General features: G+C 36.7%; 1 protein-coding gene across 1 annotated transcript in view; it reads left to right on the top strand.

Moving 5' to 3' along the window:
* Positions 1–10,800, top strand: part of LOC119425511 (glutamate receptor ionotropic, kainate 5) — a 116,110-nt gene that overhangs the window by 20,437 nt on the left and 84,873 nt on the right. Inside the window, exon 4 of the mRNA XM_037693040.1 lies at positions 2,978–3,143. Coding sequence (XP_037548968.1) covers positions 2,978–3,143 — 166 coding nt within the window. The remainder of the gene's footprint in view (positions 1–2,977; positions 3,144–10,800) is intronic.

The raw sequence follows: 10,800 nt of genomic DNA, 5'->3' as shown, positions 1-10,800 counted from the left end.
ATAATTCGCAAATATGCTCCAATTTATCTGAGGCATACATTTTAACATCCAGACTGGTTAATGAGAGTAGCGTATGTGAAACTTGATGTTACTCATGCAACCTGTTTATTCATCACTGTGTGCATTTTATCCATATGTTATAGAAACTGCTGACAGCTCAGCTCTCATGCATCGTTTTCAATTATTTTGTGAAAATTGCACAGAAATTAAAAGTTTTTTTTTTTTTTTTTACTCATTAAACATGCTTGGTTTGGTTAAAGTTAACATTTCAGAATCCTCATATCCTGACCTTCCTGCCTGACTTGTCTCATTTAACTGAACTGACAGCTTGAATTTTTAATGAGATCTGAGAAAAACCCAGTTCAGCTAATTACAGTTTAGCATTTAGAGCTCTGTAGGCTTTAGGTTCAATCTCTGAGCACTTGATCACACCAGACATTTGATTATTTGTTGTCCTTTGATTCATTATTCATCAAAAAGGTGAGTATTGTTCCAACTTGTTCTTATTTTATTATCTCCATTATGACAAAGGGCACATTCTGAAAACCAGTAGAAAGTTAAATATGTGTGAGCCTTTTTTCTGTGTTGCACAAAGTACAGTAAAAATAAAAGCACCACATCAGGATATATATATATATATATATATATAAAAGTTGTGTTATTATTTTTTCCCAGTAATATTATGTTTTTTGTTTTCAATTTGGAGATTGTTCAAGCATAGGTTGTTGTTTGTTTGTAGTTATTTTACATTTTATTTAAATGAGGAGCATCTAGTATTATTTATTTCTTATTTCTGCACCCTTTTCATTCAATGTATTTTTTGATGAATTTGTTTATTTCGTTTCTCTTTAATTGAATGAATGAATTAATTAATAAATAAACATAATGGTACTGCTTCAAGTTATCTGTTAACAATGGTGTACCACAAGGCTCAGTCTTAGACCCCACCCTCTTCACAATCTTCTTAGGTAATGTAGGTCAGATCATCCCTGATGCATCGTTACATTTCTATGCTGATGATGCAGTTGTTTATTGTCAAGCTAAAACAGTTGCTAAGGGTTTCCAGCTTTTACAATCCGCTTATGAAATCATCCAGTCAGATTTGTTCCATATCAAACTTGTCCTATACACAGACAAAATCAAAGGTAGGTTGTTTCAAACATGAAGTCTGTCCCAGCAGTTCTCCCTCTTATTTTATCTTCGAATAGTGTTCCTATTGAGTTTGTCAATTCCTCCAAATACTTGCGTATTTTGGTTGACTCTCTTTTAAGCCCCATGTCGAAAACTTGGTAAAGAAACTGAAAGTAAAACTGGGTTTATTTTTCATAAATAGATCATGTCTGACTCTGAATGCTAGGAAACTCCTTGTAACTGTGACTTTCCTTTCCTCCATTGACTACAGTGACATTATTTACATGGATGCTGCTACAAGCACCCTGCAGATGTTGGACGCTGTCCATTGCTGTGCCTTGAGATTCATAACTGACTCTACCGTACCCACCATTGCACCCTGTATTCACTGGTTAACTGGTCATCATTAACTTCATTCCTCCTACATGTCACTTTGTGAGTGCAGCTACAGTGTGAGCTCTCAGGACATTATTACATGCAGTGTTCCTTCAGTGTGGACTGAACTAGGCAAAATGACATTCTCCTACTCTGCTCCTGTTTCCTGGAATATCTTGCAAAAAGATCTCAAGTTCTCGACTTTGACCTCTCTAAGTGGCGTCAAACATCTGTTAAACCCAATGCAGACATGTTCCTGCTTTTAGTTTTCCACATCGCTTTATAAAGTAGCTGTTTTTGTTTATTTTTAAAATATATATTTTTATTCCATTTATATTTTTAATGTATATGCTTTCTTTTAAGATTGTCTACTGTTGTCATCATTCTTTGTTAAAAATATTGTAAATGAGTCCCCGAGGCTCAATGAGACTAATCTGTATAAATAAAGGTTTAATGAACACTGTGGTTATAGTAGAAGTCAGGGACATGCAACACTAACTACATTCCATGAGACAGTATGTATAAGTACTGCACAAAGTACTTCAAGTAATGTTTGTGTTTTGGTTTTGTCTCCTGCTATGAAAGAAAAAGGCATAATTCAAAATACCCTCAGTCTGTCTGTTGTGAATGTTGTGAGCTTGGTAACTTGACTAATAAGTGAGATACTGACTTCCATTTTGATGTGTTGCTACATCTAGGCATAATAAAAAAAATACTTCCAAAAGGTAAAGGTGCAGTACTGTTTTTGTGTTCGCTTATGGGTATTTGTATGCGTACATGTGATTGTCTGTTAGTGTGTTCATTTCTCACTAATTCATTCAACCTTTATTTATACAGGTTAGTCTCATTGTGTCACAAGGACCCATTTTCAAGAGAGACCTTTTTAGACAGATAACATAGAGTACAGCCAATACTATAAAACAATAAAAATCAATAAAATAAGGTGTTACTAAAAACAAGGGCCAATACTATAAAACAATAAAAATCAATAAAATAAGGTGTTACTAAAAACAAGGTGCCATATAAAATAAGGTAAACTACTAATAACAAGAACAAATTACCATATCAAATGTTTTAAATCCCTTAAATCATAATATCAGTAGATTATCGTATGAACGTCTGACCAGTCTGAATGACATTTTTATAAATAATGGAACTGCATCTACAAACTGAATGAATTGTGGAGTCACAGCTATTTAAAATGGCTGCCACAGCTAATCAATATCAGCCATTGCCAAAATGACCACAACTCAGTCAATTGCACAAGTATTGGACCAACATGTATTGTGATCAAAGCTGAGATTCATCCACAACAATCATATTAACACATTTTGCAGGATGTGACCAAGGTGGCCATTCCAAACTACATATCTCTTATAAATGTGGCGAATGATATGCATTCCTTCCAGAAACGCTGAGCCTTTAATTACTTTTCTCACCATCTCCTCGTTTTTCTTCATGCTTCATTCAGATCCCTCATTTGAAGATCGGGCCAGAAGAGACCCCTAAGCTGCCGTACCTTCGCTTCGCCTCTGTGACCCTGTACCCCAGTAACGAGGACCTCAGCCTGGCCATCGGCTCCATCCTGCGCTCGTTCGGCTACCCAACAACCAGCCTCATCTGTGCCAAAGCCGAGTGTGAGTCCATATGTGAAGTCATATGTAAATATCCCCGGGCAGCCTGCTCCATTTGCTCATCTGTTTGGTGCTTGTAGCGCAGACGCGTCCAATTCAAGCCTGAAAACAGTTGATTTTGAAGCACCTTTGGATTTTCTAGAAACCTCGTGGTTCTGATTTGCTACAACTCTGTAACATTGTTGGAAGTGCAATGAGATACTCGATGTGCTGAATGAGTGAACGTTATGTGCGACCAGTTTTCAAAGCACTTGTTTGAAAATCTGGAGATTAGACAAATTCAAGATTCTTTATTGTCATTCGCAGCACATGCGGCACATGTGGTGGATTTTGTAGACAGGGTCCCAGTTACACCCAACAAAGTATTAACATGTAAAAGAAAAATAGTAATAAGATCTAATATATGACCTAAGAAAAATGTTAACTAAAAACACATTAAGCACTAGTAGCATAAAAACAAGACTCCAAACAGCAGCACGAACATGAGTCTTTGGGAGCAGACGAGTACGAATGAACACAACAACATGAAATGGATCAGCAGCAACATGAAACAGATCAGCAGCATGATGTGATTTTTCAGTGATGATCCTGGTTAGAGATTCATGAGTCTAACGGCCTCAGGGTAGAAGCTGTTCCTCAGTCTAGTGATTCTACAATTAATGCTCCTTAACCTTCTTCCTGAGGGGAACGGAGCAACAAGTGTGTGTGCTGGGTGAGCGGGGTCCTTCATGATGCAGGTGGCCCTCTTCCTGCATCTGGAGGTGTAGATGTCTGTGATGGTGGGGAGGCTGACTCCAACATCTTCTGTGCAGCCTTCACCACTCTCTGCAGAGCTTTTCGTTGTGCATCTGTGCAGCCTCCATGCCACACGTTGATGCTGGAGCACAGAGTGCTCTCCACTGCACACCCGTGGATGTGGTCGGATAACAAATGTATGTCATGGTTGATGTCCAACTTTGTTTCTTGTTCATAATTTTTCCTCAAAATACTTTTTTCCACTTAACTTTTCCTTTTCATTCCTTCCATATTTTTAGTCCTTTTTTTTCATTTCCTACATTTTTTTCACAACTGTCTACTCTTTCCATTATTTAATTTATCTTGTTTCTGTTTTGTGTTAATGACGCTCGCGTTATTTTTATGACTGATGCTGTGAGCCAGCAGAGCCATGAGGGATGTTTTGTATTGATGATTAGTTGTAACACAGCCGCTCTTTCTGTCATGAGCAGAGAAAAAACTGTTGAATCCACAGACACGGAATGCTCAAATCCAAACAAAGGAAGAATGGCAACCTGTTCTTGTTTATACACCGCTCTGCTTTCCCTTTTTATTCCTTCTTCAAGCCATAAAAGCACAATCATTTTGCTTCATGTTGAGTTGACGAAGTGGGAAAAAAATTAAGCTAACCTGGCTTAAAATGTATAAATACTAATCCTAAATTTTAAATATTACATTCTATCATCTTACTCAAATTAGCAAAACAACTAATGCTGACAATAAGATGGAATAAATAAATTTAGAAATTATCTTTGAGGTTTATTTTATGATACTACTATTTGAGGAGTTTTCCCTCATTTGAATATAACATCTAATGATGATTGTTACCATATGTTGTAATGATGCAAAGGTTCTCAATGTTCTGATGATTGATTACCAGCTGTTCTCCCCTCCCCCCCCCCCCACACACACACCATAAATAAAGTGATCATGTCAGGCATGGTGTTTAGATTGTCAATCATTAAACAAGCCAATTTATTATGTGGTCTTCTGAGCCATATTCACCATTTTCATAAAAATATTGGCATTTTTCCCTTCCCTTCCATGATCTGTCAAAGAGATGAACGTGGCTCACGGTTCTTTTATGTTTAAAAATTGTGGGGTGTGGTTGAGGCTTGTTGTGTTTTCTGTTTGTAGTTTCATACATAAGTTCACAACGTTGCGTCATCAGCAAAGTCGTTGAGTCAAAAGTTGCAGCTAACAGAATTTACTTACAGTAGTCCTTCGTTTATCTCAGGACTCCTCCTCAACCCCTCCTCCCCACCACCACCACCACCCTGCAATAATGGAAAATCTGCAAAGTCGGGGCGTTATATTCATTTTTGTATTTATTTATACTGTATACTGTCTAATAAGGCTTTAGAAACTTTTCCCACACTCTTGCAATGTTCTAAACTCTTAAACCTACATCATTTTGGGGGGAGTGGTGGCGCAGAGGTCAGAGAGGTGGGCTTGTGATCCGAAGATCGCCGGTTCACGCCCCGGCCCCGACAACATCAAAATTGTGGGTGGGGTAGGTGAAACACCCACACTTGCCCCCACCCTCATTCGCCCCACCCTGGGCCCATGAGCAAGGCCCTTAACCCCCACCATGTTCTCCCTAAACAGGTCTCTCTTGAAAATGAGTTCTCGTGGCTCAATGAGACCAACCTGGATAAATAAAGGCTAAATGAAAAAAAAAATTTTTAACAACATATTTAATATGTAGATACTAAGTTTTACTTACCAGCTCTGCAGAACAGCAGCAGCTCGGTTCCGGTCCAACTTGGTTCTGTTTTGGCGGACCTACCCTGCCGGTTCTGGTCAGCTCTCTGGCTCAGGGTAGTAACGGTGGGCTCTGGAGAGAACGCTGGACCTACGGGCGGTACGTCCCCGTTCAGAAGTCCTTGTAATGTCAAGCTGCTGTCAGTAAAATATCTGTCTTCAGATCAAAGGAATGGTTTAAACCCAGTCCCTGCATCGTGCCAAAGAGTTACTGAGCAAACCGTGTACTCTCCCCACTGTCCTGGTACTCGTGTAAAGTCAGAGTATAATTGGCACTGTATATTCAGAGTGCAGATGTATCGTAAAATAGCTTTTTATGAGTGAATAAATAACACATTATAAAAATGTTTGCATATCCTGGATGAGGTCCGAAAAAAGATTTATCCAGTAGGTGAGGACCGTCTATTTGTTAACCATTTAGAAGCTACTAAAATTAGGAAGTAACTGTACACGAGTTATTATATCAGGATGAAAATATTATTTGGTAAAGACATCACAGACTGAGTATTCCCTGTTCCGGCCTATAAATTACATCACCTACTCGATTTATTCCCTATCTGTCACATCTTTTATTCTTACGTTTTTTACCTCTGCTATTCTTTTAGACTGAGAGAACCTTGACAGATTCATATGATTTCTTTCATGCTATGATCCCACCATAAAATATTGAACAGATTTTACTCAAGCCACGTATTTTGTGATGTTTAAAAACACCTCATAGCAAAGGGAATTATTACAGCTAATAATTAGTGCTTTAATCTTTACTCATTATCTTTTTTTCCTGCAGCTAAAATGCCACTGCATATCTACATTTCTGCCATCCAGCATCACGCACAATGCTTCACCTTTTACCTCCTCGAAAATTAAATCTCAATACTATTTCACATCATTAGCACCGTCTGTGATCTTTGTACCGCATCCATCAGTGAAGTATTAAGTGTTTCACAATCTAAGTGTTGCTTTTAATGTAATGACTTGGTTTAGATGTGATAGTTCATGTTGTTAGCTGCTGTTTTTTATGCTAATCTATTCTTTTCCCACTGTTGGAGTGATTTTAAAACTCTGGAGAGCTGTTGTATCTGTTATGATCTGAAAACTCATTTCCAATGTTTGCTCGTGTGTAAAGTGTAATTATGCAAAGAAAACATGAACACCAAGTACTGGGTTATTTTTTTATTATTGTTATTAATGCTTACAGACAGTTCATGTTTCCAGTGGCCTATCAGGTCTAGCACATCCACATAAAAAATGAAAAATAAATCATTTTCCTGTATTTATTTTCAGTTTAGGAGAAGAAACGAATCAATTATTTGAAGCCTCAATTACAAAAAAAAGTTGTGGCATTGAGTAAAATGTAAACAAAACCTAAATTTAATGGTTTGTTTCCAGTTTGCAATGATAAAAATGTCAAATGTGGAAACGATGACAAATGGTGCATATGACAAATAAAGAAAACTTGACTTTGACTAAGAAAATAGTTAAATTGTTGTAAAATAAAATGACTTTACGTTCTATAGCAACAACATATCTATTAAAAAAATGTCATTTTTGCAACAAAAAAGTTGTAAAAGGAATAAGAAACAATTGGAGGAGCATATTTGCTTTTTTTTTAAATCAACCTTTATTTATAAAGGTTAGTCTTTGCGTCATGAGGACTCATTTTCAAGAGAGACCTGTTTTAGACAGACAATAATAATTCAACAAAAATCAATTAAAATCAAATAAAAGTAGTTTTAAGCACAGTCAAATCAAGGTGCCATTTGAAACAAAATAAAAAACTAAAACAAGAACATATTTGAATGTATTTTTCTATTGACATTATCAATTTTTAAATATCTTAAATAGACTACGTCATATAATTATAAATGCGGTTAATTGGCAACAGGTCAGTGAGGACTGAGCATTAGAAAATGATTTCAGGGAGGCTGAGTCTCTCAGAAGTAATGATGGACAATGAGCTGAAAACAATACTTTTTCTAAGAATATCAGAACTATTTCAGAATAATGTTCCTGGATGAAAAGAGAGGAAGACTTAAATTATCTACAATGTGTAACATCCAAAGATCTACAAACAATTACATAAATCTTTGCTTGCAAAGGACAAAGTTGAAATGTATTATTGGATCTGTGACGGTGGAACAGTCAGGCTGCTGTAAAGCAGGTGTGATTTTGTTCTGGACATTACTGCATGCACTCAGCAACACTTCCACAAATTATTGTCAGTAAACACAGTTCACCGTGTCATCCGCACACGCTGGTTAAAATTATATTGCGAAACAAAGCAACCTTATGTAAACACCACCCAGAAACATCAAAGTTCATGCTCATTAATCCAGGTTAAAAAAATCCAATAGTTCAGTCAGGTCATGTGGACAGTTTCTTGTTTTTTTTTTTTTTGTTGAGACATTTTGTCCTTCATCCAAAGGACTTCATCAGTCTGAGGAGTCACAACAAACTGAGTCCCACAAGCAGCACACTCACATAGTGGACCAACCAGTTTGATGGTGATAAGATGGTTTCTGGAGCCCTCCCTCTCCCCCGTTGACTCCTCTAAGGCAGCCATAGCCAAATTGGTTCAAAACAAAATTCATGCTCAACAATCCAGGTAAATATCCAACAAAGTTAGGAAAGCACGCTAAAACTTGAATGTCTCTTCAGGGTTAAAAGTAATTTAAAATGGACTAAGGCAAATTTAAAAAAATGCTTCTGCAGTCAGGCTAATAAAATAATTTAACTAATTTTGGTTAGCATGGACACTGTGTCCTCTGTACTTAAGAAGGTAATGACCAACAGGCCTGTCTGCATCGATTAGTTCAAAACGCTGCCTCTCTGATGGTATAGGGGGTGCATATGTGCAACATGTGAAGCTTGCACTGACATGATCTGTGGTTTAAATTGAACCCACGTGCAGGGAGACACAGCAAGCTCCAAGTTAAAATAAGGTCAAGCTGTGTTTACTGTCATTCACATCATATGTGGTACATGAGGTGGAACGAAATTATGTGCACAGGGTCCCAGTTACAGCCAACAAAAATACAATTTGTAAAAGAAAAACAGTAATAAGATCCAAGACATGAACTAAGAAATACGCTAAACTAGGAATATACTAAGCACTAATGGTACAAAACAATGCGCCAAAACAACAACAGCACAAGAGAGTCTATTTAATAAGAATAAGTCTTTTTAACAAAACAAAACAAAATCTAATGGGGCAACAACAACTTGGAGGAAATGGAGGAAACGATGGAGGAAGAGACACGACAGGCTGGGAAGCACAATGCACGGACAAGATGAAGCGGAGTGGGAAAAATCCCCTCATTTAATATTTTTAAAGAAACCGATTTAAAAACATTTATTACCTCTGTGGAAAAACATAATTTAAATCAGAAACTTCTAAAAATAATAACTTCTTAAGAAATTTAACTTTATATCATAAACAGACTCCTTTGTTTTTTACTTTTATTTTTGTTGTAACAGATACTTTTTTTATATGAATTTGAACGTATTTTTTGCACATTTGTTAAGAAAATAGTGTTTGTATAGATAAAAAGATACATATTTAATTTTACTCATTTATGTATACATTTATTTAACTTTTTTTTTTTACCTTATTTAGTTTACTTTGTAGATTGTAAGACCTTTACAACATGTTTGCCAAAGTCTGTGGTTATTATTTACATACCATTATTCCTTTATTTATTTATTCTTTAGTATAATTTGTTATTATGATTGTGTTGAAGATCTTTATATGCAACGTTATTTGTTCGAAATAAAGTACTTTTTGAAAAAAAAAAAAAAAAAAAAAGCATGGACAAAGGGGAAACAGAGATGCTGACTTTAAAAGGAGACTAATGAGACGGGAATGACGAACACCTGGAGTGATTAGAATCGAGGACAGGTGAGGCAGGAGCTGCCAACAAGGAAGAGAACATTGAGTGCAGGGAACACAAGGATCTGAAGAAATAACTAATCCCACATACACATCTGGAAAATCATCATCAACGCAACAGAATATTTACATTTTAGAACGTTATGTGCTCTCATCCAGATATAAAAAAATAAGCTAAGAAGACCCAGCACTGCTGAACAGAAGGAATCCCTCATTGGATAAAAATATGATCAAAGTTCCCTCCAAACCTCCAGCAGCTGGTCTCATCAACATTTCTCTTCAGTTCTAGATGTTTACAGACTGTTTTAAAAAGAAGAGGGGGTGCTCCTCAGGGATAAACATGGCCGTGTCACAACTTGTTGAATATGTGTCGCTGCCATAACGTTCTAAATTACATTTTTTATTTTTTCAAAAGGCGATGTGTGATATGAGGTTTCTTCAGATTCGTTGTAAGACAGACCACTACAAGAGATCCTTCCTGCCCATAGCAATCAGCATCCAGAACAACTCTTTAATGAAACCAGGATGATGAGTTACATTTAATTTCCCTTTGGGATAAATAAAGTATTTTTGAATTTAATTGAATTGAATGTATTTTTGGCTTGAGAATAGAGAATAAAATATGGATGTGTGTATATAAATACTTGCCGCCGTACACGCTGCACAGCCGTATAAGTTGCATCAGTCCAAATATGTCTAATAAAGTGGAAAAATCCATAAATATGTAGCTTCACTGTTTAAGTCGCATCTATTATGCATCACCATTGACCACCTAGAAATATGGGCCGGTGTGCCAAAAATCGATTGGCTGCCAAATGGCAGCCGCGGGAAGGTGCACTGGAGGACTTTAACAAGAACTTAACAAGATTAACACTTAAAAACAATTATTTGTTTGCTCGAAATTATACTAAAGGTGTGTCTCAGTCTAACTTTTCCTTAATAAATACACGTTAATGGTCAAATCAGCTGCACTTCGCCTGGGCGACGCAGCGAAATGCAGCTGATTTGATGTTTGCTCCAGGTGTTCGGGAGCGAGACGAAGGTCTCATGGCACTTTGAACTGCATTGTTGCTGAAATGTGCTATACAAATAAACTTGATTGATTGATTGATTAATAGCCACTTTTATATATCAGTGAGACACTTGGCTTGCCATATTGCTTGAGGGCCCTCTAGTGGCTGAAAATGGTAGTGTTCAATATTTTCCATGTCAGAATGAATGAAATCATCAGAC

This window comes from Nematolebias whitei, chromosome 19 (assembly GCF_014905685.2).
Source record: "Nematolebias whitei isolate Nwh7 chromosome 19, NemWhi1, whole genome shotgun sequence".
Taxonomy (NCBI): domain Eukaryota; kingdom Metazoa; phylum Chordata; class Actinopteri; order Cyprinodontiformes; family Rivulidae; genus Nematolebias; species Nematolebias whitei.
Note: the sequence above shows the minus strand (reverse complement) of the source record. Positions and strands in the feature narration are given on the sequence as shown.